General features: G+C 40.9%; 2 protein-coding genes and 1 pseudogene across 5 annotated transcripts; all 3 read left to right on the top strand.

Moving 5' to 3' along the window:
- The first annotated feature begins 522 nt into the window (after nucleotides 1–522).
- On the top strand, nucleotides 523–2,638 carry LOC105055423 (2-methylpropanoate--CoA ligase CCL4). 2 transcript variants are annotated; one of them, XM_010937227.4, is made up of 2 exons: nucleotides 523–791; nucleotides 914–2,638. In XM_010937227.4, the coding sequence occupies exons 1-2, from the start codon at nucleotides 594–596 to the stop codon at nucleotides 2,384–2,386; spliced, it is 1,671 nt and encodes a 556-aa protein (XP_010935529.1). In that variant the 5' UTR covers nucleotides 523–593; the 3' UTR covers nucleotides 2,387–2,638. The 2 variants fall into 2 exon arrangements, with proteins under 2 accessions (XP_010935529.1, XP_029123503.1); XM_029267670.2 differs by having other exon boundaries at nucleotides 545–675.
- Nucleotides 2,639–2,818: 180 nt separating this feature from the next.
- LOC105055521 (2-methylpropanoate--CoA ligase CCL4-like) lies at nucleotides 2,819–3,896 on the top strand (annotated as a pseudogene).
- A 12,775-nt stretch (nucleotides 3,897–16,671) lies between these two features.
- LOC105055425 (2-methylpropanoate--CoA ligase CCL4) lies at nucleotides 16,672–18,824 on the top strand. 3 transcript variants are annotated; one of them, XM_010937230.4, is made up of 2 exons: nucleotides 16,672–16,944; nucleotides 17,067–18,824. In XM_010937230.4, exons 1-2 carry the CDS (start codon nucleotides 16,747–16,749, stop codon nucleotides 18,537–18,539), a joined length of 1,671 nt encoding a protein of 556 aa, XP_010935532.1. In that variant the 5' UTR covers nucleotides 16,672–16,746; the 3' UTR covers nucleotides 18,540–18,824. The 3 variants fall into 3 exon arrangements, with proteins under 3 accessions (XP_010935532.1, XP_029123504.1, XP_010935531.1); XM_029267671.2 differs by having other exon boundaries at nucleotides 16,693–16,828; XM_010937229.4 differs by having other exon boundaries at nucleotides 16,810–16,979.
- Nucleotides 18,825–19,244: the final 420 nt, after the last annotated feature.

Genomic DNA, 19,244 nt, shown 5'->3' with positions numbered 1-19,244 from the left:
ATAAGCTCAACGGGCAACGGAGCAGTCATGCGGTTAGCCGGACAGCGTGACTGCCGTTAGCCGGACAGCGTGACTTCTGCAGTGAAGCAATGAGGTTTGTTGGAAGCATCTGACGGCCGTAACCGTTTATTCGAAATCAAATCAATTCAATAAATTTGATCCCAGGCATTTGTCTTGATGGAGCCGCGGTGATTTCCCAAAATAATTCGCAAGGGCTAAAAAATGATCATAATTACTTAACAGAGTAGACCAAGCCGGGGGAGAAAAAAAAAAAAAATGGAGAGGAGCAAAGAGTTTTCGCCAAGAATCGCCATACTTGCTCAACAACTTGGGCCCACCGCATCACCATTACTCAATGGTCGAAGCATCCTCGGCTATAGGCGGAACGTTTGGCTTGGTAAAGCCAAAAGATTTCACTAAACTTTCAGAAGAAGAGATTTCAGTGTTAGAAAGTTTTTACTTCTCCAAGTCAGTATTATTTGCTTAAAAAAAAAAATTCCCGTGGTTATTAAAGCCCCGAAACCTGGCCAACCCTCCTCCCGCCACCCTCTCTCTCTCTCTCTGAGACGGAGAACAAAGAACGAGAAGACGCCATGGACCGGATGAAGCCCAACACCGCCAACAGCTGCCCGCTGACTCCTCTGGGCTTCATCGAGCGTACCGCCACCGTCTACGGTGACTGCCCCTCCGTCATCTACCACCGGACTGTCTTCACCTGGTCTCAGACCCTCCGACGCTGCCTCCGCCTCGCCTCCTCTCTCTCCTCCCTCGGCATCTCCCGCGGCGACGTCGTATGGCCGTCATCCGATCCCATTCCCATCCAGAGACGAAAACTTTATTTTCTCTCCATTGATGATAATCTCTGCTCAAACTAAAATTCCATCTTACTTCTAAAAGTTTGATCTTTTTCCAGGTCTCCGTGCTGGCCCCGAACGTGCCGGCCATGTACGAGATGCACTTCGGCGTCCCGATGAGCGGCGCCGTCCTCAACACCATCAACCTCCGCCTCGACGCCCGCACCATCTCCGTCCTCCTCCGCCACAGCGGCTCCAAGCTCATCTTCGTCGATCCCCTGTCCCTTCCCCTGCTCCACGACGCGCTCCACCTCCTCCCCCACTCCCACCAACCCCCCCGGGTGGTCCCCATCGAGGACCCCTACGAAGAGAACGCCAATAGCTCAGTACTTTCCGCCGCCGGCGGTGGCCTCACCTATGAGAAATTGATCGAGATGGGCGACCCGGAGTTCAAGTGGGTCCGCCCCAAGAGCGACTGGGACCCCATGGTCCTCAACTACACGTCCGGCACCACCTCCGCCCCTAAAGGCGTCGTCCACTGCCATCGCGGCCTCTACATCGTCACCGTCGACTCCCTCATCGACTGGTCCATCCCCAAGCGCCCGGTCTATCTCTGGACCCTCCCCATGTTCCACGCCAACGGCTGGAGCTACCCCTGGGGCATCGCCGCGGCCGGCGGCACCAACGTCTGCCTCCGCCGCTTCGACGCCGCCACCATCTACGCCGCCCTCGCCACCCACCGCGTGACCCACATGTGCGGCGCCCCCGTGGTCCTCAACATGCTCGCCAACGCCCCGGACTCCACCCGCAAGCCCCTACCCGGCACGGTCCAGATCCTCACCGGGGGCTCTCCACCACCAGCGGCGGTGCTCCACCGAGTGGAGGCACTCGGCTTCTCTGTTGGCCACGGGTACGGGCTGACCGAGACAGGAGGAATGGCGCTGTCCTGCACGTGGAAGGCGGAGTGGGACCGGCTGCCCGCGGCGGAGCGGGCCAGACTCAAATCGCGACAAGGGGTTCGAACTTTGGCCATGACGGATATCGACGTCATCGACAGAGCCACCGGCCAGAGCGTCAAGCGAGACGGTGCCACCATGGGAGAGATAGTCCTCCGCGGCGGGTATGTGATGCTCGGTTACTTAAAAGACGAAGACGGGACTAGCCGGGCGGTGCGGCCGGACGGCTGGTTCTACACCGGCGACGTGGGCGTTATGCATGCGGACGGGTACGTGGAGATCAAGGACCGGTCCAAGGACGTGATCATAAGCGGCGGCGAGAATGTGAGCTCGGTGGAGGTGGAGTCGGTGCTGTATGGCCACCCGGCGGTGAACGAGGTGGCGGTGGTGGCGCGTCCGGACGACTACTGGGGGGAGACCACCTGCGCGTTTGTTAGCATGAAGGAAGGGGTGGCGGCGCCGCCGACGGAGGCGGAAGTGATTGCATGGTGCCGAGAGAGGATGCCTCACTACATGGCGCCGAAGACGGTGGTGCTCAAGCCGGAACTTCCCAAGACATCAACGGGGAAGGTTCAGAAGTATCTTCTGAGGGAGATGGCCAAGGCGATGGGATCCCCTCGGCCGAGTCGGATGTAGGGAATCGGTAAGACGGACGAGTTGAGGTTGGTAGGAGGTTTGTGTGTTACTTTATTTTTTTATTTGGATTTGGTGGACGCGTCTATGGTGTGGGGCCGCGAAAGTATGATGCTTGCATCTTAAAGAAAGCTTCCCTGGTGTTGTAAGCGAAAATGATGTCAACACGCAATAGTCTTAAGGTTTTTCACCAAATATGTTACCAATAAATCTATGCTGAGTAATTTGGTTTGTCTTACCAGTGGCTACGATTTAGTAATAAATCTCAGTTGTCGAGTTTCTTAATGTTTAAATAATCTTAGTTATGCCATGGGGAATTTTTTGAGCAATGGCAAAATGCTTTTGTATCTCGGAAATGTAACTACTCAAAAAAGTCAAGAGGCCAAGGAGCTTGTGTACAGCATTTTCACTGCTCTCCTTGACGTGGCATATTGAAATGTGCTGCAAAATAAAGAAAGTGAATGGTGCAACTCAACGGACGAGAGAAGCTCCACCAAACTTCAAAATGGTGCAAAAATCTTTTCCACCCTATCAAGTGAAGGTTACAGCAAGCCCCGACCAAGCAACGCCCCCGTCGTCCTCAACATGCTCGCCAACGCCCCGGACTCTGCCCGCAAGCCCCTACCGGCACGTCTCAGATTCTCACAGCCGGCGCTTCGCCCCCAGCGGCGGTGCTCCGATCCACAGAGTGGAGGCGCTCGGCTTCTCTGTCAGCCACGGGTACGGGCTCGCCGAGACAGGCGGGATGGCGTTGTCGTGCGCGTGGAAGGCGGAGTGGAACCGGCTGCCGGTGGTGGAGCGGGCCAGACTCAAGGCGCGCCAAGGTATTCGAACTTTGGCCATCACGGATATCAACGTCATCGATGGCTCCACCGGCGAGAGCGTCCATCGGGATGGCGCCACCATGGGCGAGATAGTCCTCCGTGGGGTGTGCGTGATGCTCGGCTATCTAAAAGACGAGGAGGCGACGAGCCAGGCGGTGCGGCCGGACGGATGATTCTACACCGGGGACGTGGGGGTCATCCATGCAGACGGGTACGTGGAGATCAAGGACAGATCGAAGGACGTGATCATAAGTGGCGGCGAGAATTTGAGCTCGGTGGAGGTGGAGTCGGTGCTAGCTGTATGACCACCCGGCGGTGAACGAGGCGGCAGTGGTTGCGCGGCCGGACGAATACTGGGGGGAAACGCCATGCGCGTTTGTGAGCATAAAGGAAGGAGTACTGGCGGTGCCACCGATGGAGGCGGAGGTGATTGGTTGGTGGCGGGAGAGGATGCCGCACCACATGGTGCCCAAGTCGGTGGTGTTCAAGCCGGAATCACCGTAGACGTCGACTGGGAAGGTTCAGAAGTATGTGCTGCGGGAGATAAGAAAAAATATTCGTTATTCCCGACTTCTCGTTGGTTTGTTGCAAATATAGCGTGGTATCATCGCTGCAACGAATATTTTCTTGGGAGATGAAAAAATTTTCTATAATCGAGACGATCGTAGAAAAAATAATGATCGGATCATCGTCATTTATCACATACATATATTAAGATATTTATAAAAAAAATAATTATGTAACATTTAGATGATTCAAATATTATTAAAATTTATCTATTTTTTTTAATATCTTCACGTATGCTTACTATCCATTTTTTTTGATGAATATTTTTAAAATATATTCGATCGTAATTTTTTTCGTGATCGATCCGATTATAAAAATTTTTATCCGAGAGAGATGATCAGAGTCACGAGGTCTTCTCCCCCAAATCATATTTAAGATGTCCCTTGGGATAAGAAATTATTAGATAAGCCATCCTGCTGTGGACAAAATCAATAAAAATTAATATATTAATTAATTTTTTATTAATTATTAATTATATTTTATAAAATAAAAAAGAATCAATTAAAATTTATTTTATCTATGATAGAATAAATCTATCTAATAATTTTTTTAATTGGATGGCGAGCTGGAGCATGAGATTGAAAAAATTATTAGGTTGAATTAATGGGTCTACCACGTAAGGTCATAGGCAAAGGTAATGAGAGCTCAACGAGTCAGCTATAGGTAACCATGGTTATTGGTTAATCATGATTTAATAGGAAAAAGATGGCTGACGTGGAAAGTTATTGGCTACAGGAAAAATATTGGCTTAGTGGGAAAGTAAAAAGACATCTGACGTGGGAATGTTGAGTATGGAAAAAATATTGGCGCGGTGGGAAAGTAAAAAGACTCCTCCTCTATTCTCTCTCCGTAAAAAATGGCTTAGTAGGAGGTTGATCGAACTTTCTGCAATCTTTCCTATTTCCGTTCGTCTCATCTCTAATGCCGTTGTTCGATTGCATACTATCATCCGGATGCGGCGTAGGCGATGACGGACGAGGAGGGAACACAAGCAAAATTTATTCTTTAATATTATTTTTTTATTTCAATTATTAATATTTTTATATAAATAAATATAATGTTATAATTTTGTCATTTTAGAACAAAATTAACAGTTACTTTCAATGTTTAATTTATTTTAAATTTTTGAATAGATGACTATGTAAACATCTAACATGACTTTTTCAAATTTTATTTTTCTTGAGGATCCAAGGGCCTATTCTTTTATAGATAAAAAATTTATTTAAAAATCTATATTTTTTCAAATAAATTTTTCTTAGACAATATTTAGATAAGAAAATAATTTATTCATATTTTTAAGTATAAAAAAATAATTTTAAAATCTATTACTCATGTTCTTTTGCATTACTATTTTCTTGGATAAGTTACTAAAATTTATCTATATTTTTCATAATATCTTTTATACTTTTTAGATTTAAAAAAATTAGATATCATTGAGTTATTGGGCATTAAATAATGGAGACATTGAAATTGCGAATGGGGCATCTTGAACATAAAATTAAATAGCTACTTTATCAGCTCATAAAAAAATAATTTATTTACCTCCTAGATGGATAAGATTTTTTCTCTATTTTATTGATAAATACTGTCCATAAAAAATAATTTACTCATCTTAAAAAAAGCAAGAATATGGATAAGTTGGTTAATAAAAAGATTAACCAACTTTTTTATAATATTTATCCAAAAACTTTTGTAGGAAAAAAATTTATCTAAAAATCTATATTTTTCTAAATAAATATTTCTTAGCCAAGATTTAAACAGAAAAATAATTGATTCATGCTCTTTTATGCATGAAAAAACCGTTTCAAAATATGTTACTAATATTCTTTTATATTATTATTTTTCTGAATAAGTTATCAAAATTTATCTATATTTTTTATAATATTTTTTATATATTTTAAATTTAAAGAAAATGAATCACTAAATTATTGGATATTGAATAAATAAGATATTAAAAATAAAGATGAGATGTTTTAAAAATAAAACTAAATATCTATTTTATTGATTAATAAAAAATAATTTAACTATTTTTTAGATGAATAATTTTTTTTATTTTATAAATAAGTATTATTTATAAAAATATTTTTTAAAAAATATATAAAAATAATTAATTAATTAATTTTTTTATGATATTTATTCGTGGAAGAACAGAACTCGGAAGACAATCAGCCGACAGGAGAGTCGCAAATGCGGCAGGGTATCTAAAGGAGGCTAGAGAGGTGAAAGTACGGATGCGGGGAGTTTTCTGCTCACGTAACTGGCTTTAAAGTAGCATACGGTCATCTCGCCTTTCCAGAGAGATTATTGGGTAGCCAATCTTTTCCCTATTAAATCATGATTGACTATGATTACGTATTTAGTAGAAACTAGCTGACGTGTTGAGCTACCACTGTCTTTCCCAATAATTCTACGTGGTAGACTCATTCTACCCAATAATTTGTCCTGGGATTACCATCTATGCTGCGTGGTTTTGGTGGAATAATCTAATGATGAACTCAGCGGTTATCCAAAGTTTGGAAACTAAAATAATTTGGGATACGGGGGATACGTAAGTCGCCCTTTGGACACGTGAAGAGCGGTCACTTTCAGCCATGCTTGCTTTTATCGGGATAAATAAATTAAAAATAAATTATAACTTTAAATAACTGGCAATAAAAATATTTTATTAAAGTTCAATCCTACCCATTAAGTCTCCAAATATTAGGGCGGATTGTACCTTTCATAAGAAAGAATAATTGATCTTTTTTTATGATACTTGGATCATTCCTCATATTTCAAAGCATAACCAACTCTTTTATTTTTCTATCTGCACAGATTTACGAGCTAATAATGGATTCATGCGAAAGATACCAAGCCTATCTATATATGATTTGAAACATGCATACTTCCAGAAGAGGTGACTCATCAACCATCGAGATCCCAGGGATTTAACCGTACATATTGCTCTAGTGTACAAATGCGCAGAAACGTCCAACTCCAAAGAACTTTTGCAATGTCCCAAAGTTGCTTATGATGTAAAGCTCTCCAAAATTTATCCGATTCAATATTACCCTGCAGAAAGATTATCCATAATTAAAATAAAACATGTAAATCAGAACATCAAATGTTCATATAATCTTGAGTGTGGTCCACATTCCATGAAAAATAATCTTGAGAATTTTAAAAATTACCGAAAAAATGTGATTGCCAATGCAAGAAAATAGAGCTGCTATGTCATCCTCCACCAAATACATCACTGATGCGATTCTACTATTGGGAATTTTATTACCATGCTAGCATACGGCATGTATTCAAAACAGAAATTTATTGGTCAATTGCCTAGAATCCTTGCTCTTTGCTTTTTTTGAATGCATCAGGTGGTGCAGACCCCCCAAAAAAAAAACTAAAAACAAAAAAACTATACTTCAATACTGCCGGTTAGAATAAAAGATTGGATTTCATACAGCAAGAGTGAGTCAAATAAGAAATCACTAGTGACAAAGAGATTAGCCAATCTATCGACTAGCTAATTAACTTATCTAAATGTATGACAGGCCATGAAAAAATCAGAGGAGATAAGCAGACCTTCATGTCAGAGAGGAGAGAGTGATGTCATTGAGAAATATATTACAAAAAATTATAATGGTGTCGAAGATTAGAAATCCATTGGATAACCATATCTGAATCACCTTCAGGCCATGTTAATTTAAAACTAAACTAGTAAATTGCTGAAATATGGTCACTCCATGTAGCTTGTAATTCGGCAAACAGGATACGAACTATTTGAATTCTTCTTCAGGATATCTACATTGATTGGTTTTGAGTATGTGATTTTTGTGGCCGGTAGGGATATCAATGTGAATATTTTAAATTTTCAGTTGTATTTTTGTAATTAAAAAAAATGAGGATTCTACTACAAATTATAAGCTAGATATGAAGTAGACCTATCATAAGTTTAAATTGGAAGCCACTTTGCAAATTATGGCTGATTTGAATTTTCCAACTAGGTGATCAACTAGATTTGCACTTGCATCTCACATGTTTTGTCGGTAGTTATTGATGATCAGCAAACTAGATAGAATTATGTTTACAAAAAGTATCAAGCAGGGAGATACTTTACCCCTTACCTGTTTTTTCTTTGTTCTCAAACCTTTACCAATATTCCCCACACTCATGTGCATGATTGTTCTGTGAAAGCATTGATATTGGTGAGTGCCAAAGATTCTGCAATTCTTTTTTTTTTGTTTTATTCTTATACAGATGATACTATTATACGTCCTAGAGCTTCAATTGCAGTTTACATTGCTATTTAATCGTGCACCGAAAACCTATCACAACATTACCAACCAGGAGGTAAACCAAGGTAAATCCAATCTTGTGATACCAAATCATTTTGAGGAGCATCGATGGACCGAGTCAACTTGAAGCAAGCCCAAAGTGTAAACATGAAGCTCAAGTCCGAGTTGACTTGACCAAGTATAAATTTTTAGACCCCGACTTGTAGGTTCATATTAATATTTTGAGAAATTCTTTGTGCGCTGTGGGTGGTGCAGAACTGCATGCACCATCTGTGATGACTGATTCCCATGCAAGACTAACGAAAAAAAAAAAAATTTCTGCACGTCACATTCCGACTCCGTGAGGAAATCAATCACCGTGGACAGTACGCACGGTTCTATAACGCCCATGGTGCATAAAAAATTTCTCTAATATTTGTCCCTCTACCATTCCAACCCAAGCCCACTCTGAAAATGATTTGGGCTTCTATTTCCAGGGCCATGGTCGGCCCACATCCCTAAACCCAAAGCCTGGTCTTTCTGTGTTTGGCTCTTTGGGTCATTGACAGTTTATTATTCTTTTTCTTTTTTTGAATAATGACAGTTTATTATTCTTGGTAGGCTAATGATAATCAGTATCGAAATAGTTGGAAACTTACAGTTCGGAGTCACTCAAATCTTTTTCAAGCAAGATGTTCATGCTTGTCTAATTGATGCTCAACTCGATATCCAACCACCAGATAGTGACTGTATGGGTACTGGATTGTGTCCTAGACCAAAGTAACATAGACAACTAGAACTTATCTAGGAAAAGAATGCACAGGAGAAGAGAAGATCGATATCATGTTGGCTACCTACTCTTCTGCCTAAATCAACAGGTGGACCACTTGCTCCCCTTGGGGCCAAGCATGCAATGATGGGGAGACATCTCTTGTAGATATCCTTTGAGAGAGATTCCACTCGAGTCAAATTGGTGTGCCGTAAACTTGGCTAACTTGAGTGTGGAACCGTAGACTTGCAAAACTACAAGGAGAAGTTTGAAAAATTGATTGGTAATGAGACACGACCATTACTCTAGAAGTTGGGAGTTTTAATACTTCTTAAGCAAATTGCTCCTTTGCAGTTTTACCCTATTTTTGTTTATTCTAATCTATTTTTCGAAGACGTTTATTGACAAGCAAATATAGAATAGTCTATGGAATACTAAAAGATTTAATGTGAAAAATAATATTTATTCTAAAATATTTGTCTATTTTATATATAGTGAAAGGTTCATTTTTGTATATTTAATTCTAAAAGATTTAGATCTTTGAGTACTTCTCTTCCTATAGGATCAGGTAGATCCTGTCTAAGAATATTTTTATATACTTATGGATATAGGTTTAGTTCAGTCTATAACCTTATTATCTAACTTGTTGTACTAGCTTTATCTATAAATCAAAGAGAATTTCCAATCTATTTACCTAAACAGGCCTTTAACGCTTTAACCGGGTTCTTTTATGTTTCTGGATCAAAGAAAATGGTGGAGCTACAAATAAGGAAAGAGACTCCCCTAGCATACAGCAGAAGTATAACAGAACATATGAATTACTGACCGGGCTACGAATATCAGGAGAATTTTGCAAGAAAATCATGATGGCTAGGGCATTACCGGCCTCTGTTGCTGGACATTTTATCTACCTAATTTATTATCTACTCGCATATCCATATTTATGTGGTGCTCATGGAATGGTCAAGTTCACTGATGTCCCAATTGACATCCCCACTTATCCTATCTTGTATAATAATATAATAATATTAAATTGTGACAAAAATTTATAAAACTCAAAAAAATTAATACTGTTGCAGATTGGATGGTGAAATACATAGCTAACCTTATTAAATCGATTCTTCTACATATTTATTGTAGTAATTTTTTTTTTAAATTTTTTTTTGATGGATGTATTTATACTCTTTTTAAGTAATCAATTCATTCGTTCCATATTAAAAAAATAGAGAGAATTGATAAACTCAACTAGCAATAAAGCAGGTAGGGTTAGTCGGACAGTGATACTCCTGCACTAAACAATCAGGCTTGTTGGAAGTGATTGATGATCGTAACTATCTATTTGAAATCAAATCAATTCAATAAATTTGATCCTAAGTATATCTCTTGGCGGAGCTGCAATGACTTTCCAAAGTGATTTGTAATAACCCGCCCAGAAGAATAAAAAAAAAAAAACAAGAAGTCATGCATTATGCATGTTAGTTAGGGGGGGGGTTGGGAAATAGGACTCTGGTTAGGAGTCTTCTCTCTTAATTTTTATTAAAAAAAAGAATCTAACTAAAATTCAAAGTAAAATGATCCTAATTCAGTCCAGGGATCCTATGTTTCTCTTTATTTTCTATCACAAATTTCTCACAAAATCACTATCGATTTGGGTCTGTCAATCGAGTTCTTTTTCTTGAGATTTCACCAGAAAAATCGTCGGATCTCTCATTGAGGGCATCACTAAGGTTCTCTCCCTTCTCCTCCTTTTTCTAGCCTTGCTATCATCGGATTTGGTCCGATGAGTCCTCAGATTTCTAAGAAAATCAAGATTCTCCTATGTTTCTTCCTTTATCCCTCTATAGCACCGGCCACCATGGCTGGTCGTGCTTGGACTATTGGGGGCCAATGCTGCCACCACCATCACCAAAGGGGATCTATTGGTCGGGGTCGCCATCGTGGTGTGGCCGGCTCTATAATTGTCCCCTTCTCCTGCTTCAACGAAGAAGAAGAGAAAGAAAACGAGAAGAAAGAAAGAAAAGAAAAGAACAAAAAAAGAAAAAGAGAAAGAAAGAAGGAAAAAAAAAAGTTTCTCTCTCTTTTCTCTCTCCTCTCTCTATTTTCTCTCCACTTTCTCTCTCTACTACTTTCTCTCCTTATTTTCTCTCTCTAATTTCTCTTTCTTAAATTTTCTCTCTAAAATTTTATGGACCAATGGAGGGTTTAGATATTTAGACAAATCCAGATCTCAGTTAATCCTAGAAGAGATCCTGAACTTGTGATGTTTAGGGATATTTTTATAATTTTTATGTCCTTAATTGTATATGATTTTTAGGTTTATCCATGATTATATAAAGGTACAACTGATTATACAAAAAAATATTGAATAGAATATCTTGATTTCGAGTTCGTAGATCGAGGAGTTCATCGATTATTATATTTAAGTCAATCATCGATGGAGATAAGAAAATTGAACACAAACATCAGTACATATATATTTATTTTTGCACTGCATGATTTGGTTTCTCATGGCTAATATTTATTTATGATTATTGGTATGATTATTGATATGTTTTGTGTCGTATATTTATACAAAATAACAATGGTTTTTGAATGGTTTGAGTTATAATACCAACTATTAAGAATTTTGAAAGGAACATAATAAGAAACTGCATTTTATTTTATGATATGATTGAGATTTCATAATTTGATGATCAAGAAATGGGTGTTAGGACTAGCCACATTAAATTGAGAATAGCTTAGTTACGGACAGGAATATAACACCAAGAATAGTTTGCCATGATAAGATATATGATACTGAGAACAGCTTGTCATGGGCAGATATATATACATGGTATCGAGAATAGCCCCATCACGAGTGGATACGTGGTGTTTGAGTTTGTCACTACGGACTGAAGCACGGATATTCTAGTTTGCCATCATGGGTTAAAGTATGATTATTCTGGTTTGTCACTGCAAGCTGAAGTGCGGTTATTCTGGTTCGTCACCACAGACTGAAGTGTGGTTTATCGCTTGCCAGTCATAGACTGCAGCATGATCGTGGTTAGTCCGAAACACTAAAGATAATTGTTGATTAATGTGGATCATGTTAATGAGATGTGGATGATAAGATATAAAATCATAATTAAGTAAAAATGAGTTTTACTTAACGAGGCAAGTGTGGTATATCAATTTTAGAAAAGATGGATATTAAATTTAATCTCGAATTTGTCAGTTGAGCTTATGAAGTTCCAATTGAATTACGGTTTATTTGAAACTCTATTAGATTTATGAGAATCATACTAGTACATGGTTAAACCTAGTTTTTCTCAAAACTTTGATTTGATCAAGTCCATAGTCTTGAACCTAACCTAAATTCATTTGGATTTAATTGGACTCTTAATTATAAGTCCAAGAGGATTTAATTAAGTCAATTAGTTGACATAATTATCCTAACATTATCTCTTCCATATCTCCTAATTATCTCTAAGTATGCATGTGGAATATATAGACGAAAGAATGGATGGCATAATTTTTTTTTTTTAAATTATTAAGCCCCATATCCTAAAGGGCCCACCCCCTCTTATATGTCATGGCATGAAGGAGAGAGGGTGGGGTCCATGCCCCATCTCTTATGGCTGGAGATCTCTTTATAGGGCATCAAGAGTTGGCGTCCCAACCACCTGATATGTATTTCATGGATGGCTATTGTACATGCTTAAAAGGACTGATTAATTATCTTTTATATCTGATTTTATTTGGCATAAATCATATTTAAAAGGTAGAGAATTCTTATGAGATAAAGATCTATTTTTTTAAGATGATAAGGTTCCTAATATGTGTCAGGGCTTATGTCTATTTAAAGGGAGGTCTCTATGATTTCTTGGTATTGATTTTTCATCAAGAAAATCTTTTCTCTCTCCATCTCCATGCCTCCTCTCTCTCATATTCTTCCTTTCCATGCCCAAAAGTTGGGTATTCTCTCTTCCACACACTTAGAAGGAGTTCTGGTAACTTAGAAATCAAGGATCGAGGAGAAGAAGAAGAAGGCTGCAGATCAAGGAGTTGATCTCTCAGTTAAGATCAAAAGAGTTGATCAGAGTTCTCAAGGTCAAGGTTCTTCTTGAGAAGAAGAATCTTCTACGAGAAGAAAAGTTCGAGATTGATCTTGGTGGATACCTGTAGAGGCCGGATACGTATGTGGCTTCATCTTCTACAAATCCAAGATCATCTGAAGCAGTGAATTTCTACCCGTGCAAAGATAATGAGATATGATCTCATATTTTTCTTAAATTTTAGATTAATTATGTAATAACCCAGATATATACAAAAAAAAAAGAGAAAACAGAGGATATCGGGAGGAAGAAGACTCCCGTTGAGAGTCTTCTTCCCACCGTAAAAAGGAGAGGGGAATCCGAGTAAAAAACGGATTCCTCTTCTATAAAACCCCCTTTCCCCTCCCTTTAGATTTTTATCACGGGATTTTGAGAGATTATTAAGAGTTTAGAGGAATTTTTTCAAGATTTTTGCTGCGAGTTGTTTGAACAGAAAGAAAAGATCGCCGGAGCTCTTCTCAACCGTCGGAGCAAGGTAAGCCCCTCCCCTTCTTCCTCTCCCTCTTTTCTTTCTCCCTTGGCCTAAAGCCTCACCGCCGGTCACCGTCTTTGCCGAAAATCAGTCACAAAAGAATCCCCTATTTTCTGAATCTTCCTTTGATTTTTGCCGGCCGAACCTTGCCGCCGGCCGAACATTGCCCATCGCCGCCTCCACCTGTTGCCGGATCTCCGGCCAAGCCGTCGGAGCTCGAGCCACCGAGGGGGGGACCTCACGATCCTCCCCTGTTTCATCCAAGGGAGGCCGCGGGAAGAAAAGAAGAAGGAAAAAGAAGAAGAAGAAAAGAAAAGAAAAGAAAAAGAAAAAAGAAAAAGAAAAGAAAAAGAAAAAAGAAAAAGAAAAGAAAAAAAAAAGGAAAAAAGAGAAAGAGAAAAATAAAAATAAAAATAAAAATAAAATAAAATAAAAAGAAGAAGAAAAGAGAAAAAATTTTTCTCTCTCCTCTCTCTACCTTTTCTCTCCAATTTCTCTCTAGATTCTCTCTCTATTTTCTCTCTCTAGATCTTTCTCTCTTTTTGTGGATTTTATCTCTCTAGAATCTTTCTACTCTCTCTCTAACTGCATCACGAACTTTAAGATAAACTTAAGATGAAAATAAGATGATCTGAGATTGCTCCGAAATTTGTGCGGTAGATCTGATCCCAGCTGATCCTATTCAAAATTTGTAACACTTGATTCATATTGAGTCATCCTGATAGGACCTCTGATGATCCCGACCATGACTACCTCATCTGAAGGATACGAAGATTTCTCTCTCTACTTTCTCTCTCTACTTTCTCTCTCTAGAATTTTCTCTCTCTTCATGGATTTTCTCTCTCTAGAAGTCTTATGGATCAGTGGAGGATCCAGATACTTAGATAAATCCTAATTTTGATTAATCCTAAGAGAGATCCTCGATCTGTATTATTAGGATCGATTATCGGTAATTTTCTCCATATATGTGATTTTTATATTTGATCAGGATTATGAAGAGATACGATTGTCTGCAAATGATATCGAGTGGAATATTTTATTAAAAAAATTTATAAATCAAAGAAGAACATTGATTTCTGTGCTTGGATCAGTCATCGGTAAAGATAAGAATCCCTGTACATGATCATCATTATATATGTTATTTTACCGTTGGTTTTCTCTTATTGATTTTGCATCATTGGATTTGAGATCGATGAATTTATTATATCTGAGATATTGTTATTTATTTATGTGATTTTGAGCATGAGTATGCTATATCAATACAAATGTATCAGCGATTGATGGCATGATTATGTGTATGACATATTTATTACACTGCAAAAGATGAATTGATTAATGAAGTCAAATATTTTAATTTCATGAAAGTGAAAAGAAAGAGAAATATGGTTTGGACTGGCCTTGTCATGTGGAATAACTTGCCAGGAGCTTATGCCTGGGACAGCCCCCACAGACTTATATGTGGAAGAATATGATTCGAGAAAGATCATGAAGAATCTGATCCGAGAAAGATCATGAATGATTTGATCCGAGAAAGATCATGGCCACTTTGATCTGAGAAAGATCATGAATATTTCGATCCAAAGAAGATCACAAAAATCGATCCGAATAAAAGATCGTCGCATGATCCTGGTAGTCCAAAGCCAAAGCCAAAGCCAAAGCCAAAGCCAAAGCTAAAGCTAAAGCCAAAAAGAAAGGATTAAAGATGATGTGATAATAGAAGAAAATAGAAAGATAAGACATGAAACAATCGTTGAATAAAATTATTTCACTTATTTAACATATGATGATACATCTCTTTTGATAAAACAGATAATCTATAAATGTTTGCAGTATTCTGGACAGTGAACATCGACTTTTACGTGTTATTGCCTATCATTATTTTCAGATTATATTATTATATTGGTGTGATATGGGAATTCTTACTGGGCTGCAAAGCTCACACCCCTTCATTTTCTTTTTCTTCTCAGAGTTACAAGATGTCCATGGTTGGCTATGGTATAGATTTGTGAGTGAGCTGATGCATAGATAGAGTACCGTTGATACCTGATCAGAGGATTGAAGGAATGTTAATTGTAATTATGCAAGTTTTATGAATTATTATTGAAATTAAATATTAAGGTTGATAAGGTTGTAATAATTTAATTTGGCCTTGCATATTCTTTAGGGCTTGCTCTAAGGAGTGTGCGGCCATCACGTATCCGATCCGGGTGTTGGATTTTGAGCGTGACAAATTATATGTGCTTTCTTCTGGATTTGGATAGGTTTAGATCTGGTATCTTGCATGTGGGGTTAAAGGGTTTAATCCGATTTATTTTTCGCTATATGTTTTCAAAATTTTAAAATCTACACATGCTGCCTACCCTGTTTTCTATCAGTGTGGTATATCAATTTTAGAAAAGATGGATATTCAATAGTGTATGATGTATGATTCTATATATATCGATATTGAATTGTACTGGATACTTGACATGAGATTTCGTGACTTATATTTTCTTTTGATGCTGTTCATATATTATTTTCAGTCATACTATTGAATTAATGCAGGTATGCTGGGATCTTTACTGGGCTGTAAAGCTCACCCCTCCTTTTTTCTTCCTTCTCAGAGTTGTAGGATACTTATGATTGATTTTGATTTGAGTTCGCGGGTGAGCAGATGAATAAATAAAGCATCATTGACACCGAACAGATGATCAAAGAAAATAAATTTGTAATTATACAAGTGTTATTAATTGTTATGAAAATTAGATTGTTATTATTTATGGATATTAAGGTGTTATAATAAATTATAAGATCTTACATATTTTTTAAGATTTTGTCTTAAAAAAAATACGACCATCACGTATCTGATTCAGATACTGAATTCAGCATATAACAGAATGATATCAGAGCTTAGGTTTAAAATCAACAGGGACCGTGACATAAGTAATATCAAAATATTAAATTATGATCATTAGAGTATGATAGAATAATATTAAAATTTAAGATTATGATCTTTGAAGATTGTATCTTAAGAGATATTGAGATTAAAGTTATGATTATTAAAAAATATGTGATCATCATATATCCAATCTAGATATTATATTCGGAGCGTTATTAAAAAATGGACATAATTGCTTCGCGGAGCGGACCAAGCCGGCGGGGGGGGGGAGCGGAGTTTTCACCATAGGCGGAACGTTTGTTTTGGTAAAAAGCAAAGAGATTTCACCAAACTGGCAAAAGAAAAGAGATTTCACTGTTAGAAGGTTTTTACTTCACTAAGTCAAATCCTTATTTACTAAAAAAAGTTTCTCGCGGTTATTAAAAGCCTCGAAACCTGGCCAACGCTCCTCCCGCCACCCTCTCTCTCTCTTTGAGGCGGAGAACAAAGAACGAGAAGACGCCATGGACCGGATGAAGCCCAACGCCGCCAACAGCTGCCCGCTGACTCCTCTGTGCTTCCTCGAGCGTACCGCCACCGTCTACGGTAATTGCCCCTCCGTCATCTATCGCCGCACCGTCTTCACCTGGTCTCAGACCCTCCGACGCTGCCTCCGCCTCGCCTCTTCCCTCTCCTCCCTCGGCATCTCCCGCGGCGACGTCGTATGGCCTCCATCCGATCCCATTCCCATCCAGAGGCGAAAACTTTATTTTCTCTCCATTGATCATAATCTCTGCTCAAATTAAAATTCGATCTTACTGCTAAAAGTTTGATCTTTTTCCAGGTCTCCGTGCTGGCCCCGAACGTGCCGGCCATGTACGAGATGCACTTCGGCGTCCCGATGAGCGGCGCCGTCCTCAACACCATCAACCTCCGCCTCGACGCCCGCACCATCTCCGTCCTCCTCCGCCACAGCGGCTCCAAGCTCATCTTCGTCGATCCCCAGTCCCTTCCCCTGCTCTACGACGCCCTCTGCCTCCTCCCCCACTCCCACCAACCCCCCCGTGTGGTCCCCATCGAGGACCCCTACGAAGAGAACGCCAATAGCTCCGTACTTTCAGCCGCCGTCGGTGGCCTCACCTATGAGAAATTGATCGAGATGGGCGACCCGGAGTTCAAGTGGGTCCGCCCAAAGAGCGAGTGGGACCCCATGGTCCTCAACTACACGTCCGGCACCACCTCCGCCCCTAAAGGCGTCGTCCACTGTCATCGCGGTCTCTACATCGTCACCGTCGACTCCCTCATCGACTGGTCCGTCCCCAAGCGCCCCGTCTATCTCTGGACCCTCCCCATGTTCCACGCCAACGGCTGGAGCTACCCCTGGGGCATCGCTGCGGCCGGCGGCACCAACGTCTGCCTCCGCCGCTTCGACGCCGCCACCATCTACGCCGCCCTCGCCACCCACCGCGTGACCCACATGTGCGGTGCCCCCGTGGTCCTCAACATGCTCGCCAACGCCCCGGACTCCGCCCGCAAGCCCCTACCCGGCACGGTCCGGATCCTCACAGCCGGCGCTCCGCCACCAGCAGCGGTGCTCCACCGAGTGGAGGCGCTCGGTTTCTCTGTTGGTCACGGGTACGGGCTCACCGAGACAGGCGGAATGGCGTTGTCCTGCGCGTGGAAGGTGGAGTGGGACCGGCTGCCGGCGGCGGAGCGGGCCAGACTCAAAGCGCGACAAGGGGTTCGAACTTTGGCCATGACGGATATCGACGTCATCGACAGAGCCACCGGGCGGAGCGTGAGGCGAGACGGTGCTACCATGGGAGAGATAGTTCTCCGCGGCGGGTATGTGATGCTCGGTTACTTAAAAGACGAAGAGGGGACTAGCCGGGCGGTGCGGCCGGACGGGTGGTTCTACACGGGTGACGTGGGGGTGATGCATTCAGACGGGTACGTGGAGATCAAGGACCGGTCCAAGGACGTGATCATAAGCGGCGGCGAGAATGTGAGCTCGGTGGAGGTGGAGTCGGTGCTGTATGGCCACCCGGCGGTGAACGAGGCGGCGGTGGTGGCGCGTCCGGACGACTACTGGGGGGAGACCACGTGCGCGTTTGTTAGCATGAAGGAAGGGGTGGCGGCGCCGCCGACGGAGGCGGAGGTGATTGCTTGGTGCCGCGAGAGGATGCCTCACTACATGGCGCCGAAGACGGTGGTGCTCAAGCCGGAACTTCCCAAGACATCAACGGGGAAGGTTCAGAAGTATCTTCTGAGGGAGATGGCCAAGGCCATGGGATCCCCCGGGCCGAGTCGGATGTAGGGAATCGGTATGAGGGACGAGTTGAGGTAGGTAGGAGGTTTGTATTGTACTTTATTTTTTTATTTGGATTAGGTGGACGCGTCTATGGTGTGGGACCGCGAAAATTTGATGCTTGCATCTTGAAGAAGAAAGTTTCCCGGATGTTGTAAGCGAAATTGATGTCAACACACAATAGTCCCAAGGTTTTTCACCAAATATATTACCAATAAATCTATGCTGAGTAATTTGGTTTGTCTTACTAGTGGCTATGATTTAATAATAAATCTCAGTTGTCGAGTTTCTTAATGTTTAAATAGTCTTAGTGATGCTGTGGGGAATTTTTTGAGCAATGACAAAATGCTTTTGTATCTGGATCGGTCAAGAGGCCAAGAAGCTTGTGTACTGCATCCTCATTGCTCTCTTTGGCAAGGCATGATGACATGTGCTACCAAAAAAAAAACAAAGCAACGTGAATCGTGCAACCGAACGCACGAGAGAAGCTCCACCAAACTTCAAAGTGGTGCAAGAATTTTTTCCACCTTTTCAAGTGAAGGTTACAAGATGTGAAAGCTCGTATGGTGCAAGAGAGTAGAATGACTGTTTTGAGTGCTTTTCCCGCGTTGCCGTGTCATTGCTCCTTGTTCAGTGATATTGACCCAGTATACGTTCTTTCAACACTAGTGAGTTAGGTTTTTGGATATTGAGTAATGTTAGGTTTTTGGATCA

The sequence above is a fragment of the Elaeis guineensis genome, chromosome 12 (assembly GCF_000442705.2).
Source record: "Elaeis guineensis isolate ETL-2024a chromosome 12, EG11, whole genome shotgun sequence".
Taxonomy (NCBI): Eukaryota; Viridiplantae; Streptophyta; class Magnoliopsida; order Arecales; family Arecaceae; genus Elaeis; species Elaeis guineensis.
Note: the sequence above shows the minus strand (reverse complement) of the source record. Positions and strands in the feature narration are given on the sequence as shown.

What these genes read in the sequence shown, in the direction of transcription:
- LOC105055423 (XM_010937227.4), top strand. Translation starts at nt 594, where the DNA reads ATGGACCGGATGAAGCCCAACACCGCCAACAGCTGCCCGCTGACTCCT. An exon ending in GCATCTCCCGCGGCGACGTC is followed by an intron (nt 792 to 913) that starts GTATGGCCGTCA and finishes ATCTTTTTCCAG; the next exon opens with GTCTCCGTGCTGGCCCCGAA.
- LOC105055425 (XM_010937230.4), top strand. Translation starts at nt 16,747, where the DNA reads ATGGACCGGATGAAGCCCAACGCCGCCAACAGCTGCCCGCTGACTCCT. An exon ending in GCATCTCCCGCGGCGACGTC is followed by an intron (nt 16,945 to 17,066) that starts GTATGGCCTCCA and finishes ATCTTTTTCCAG; the next exon opens with GTCTCCGTGCTGGCCCCGAA.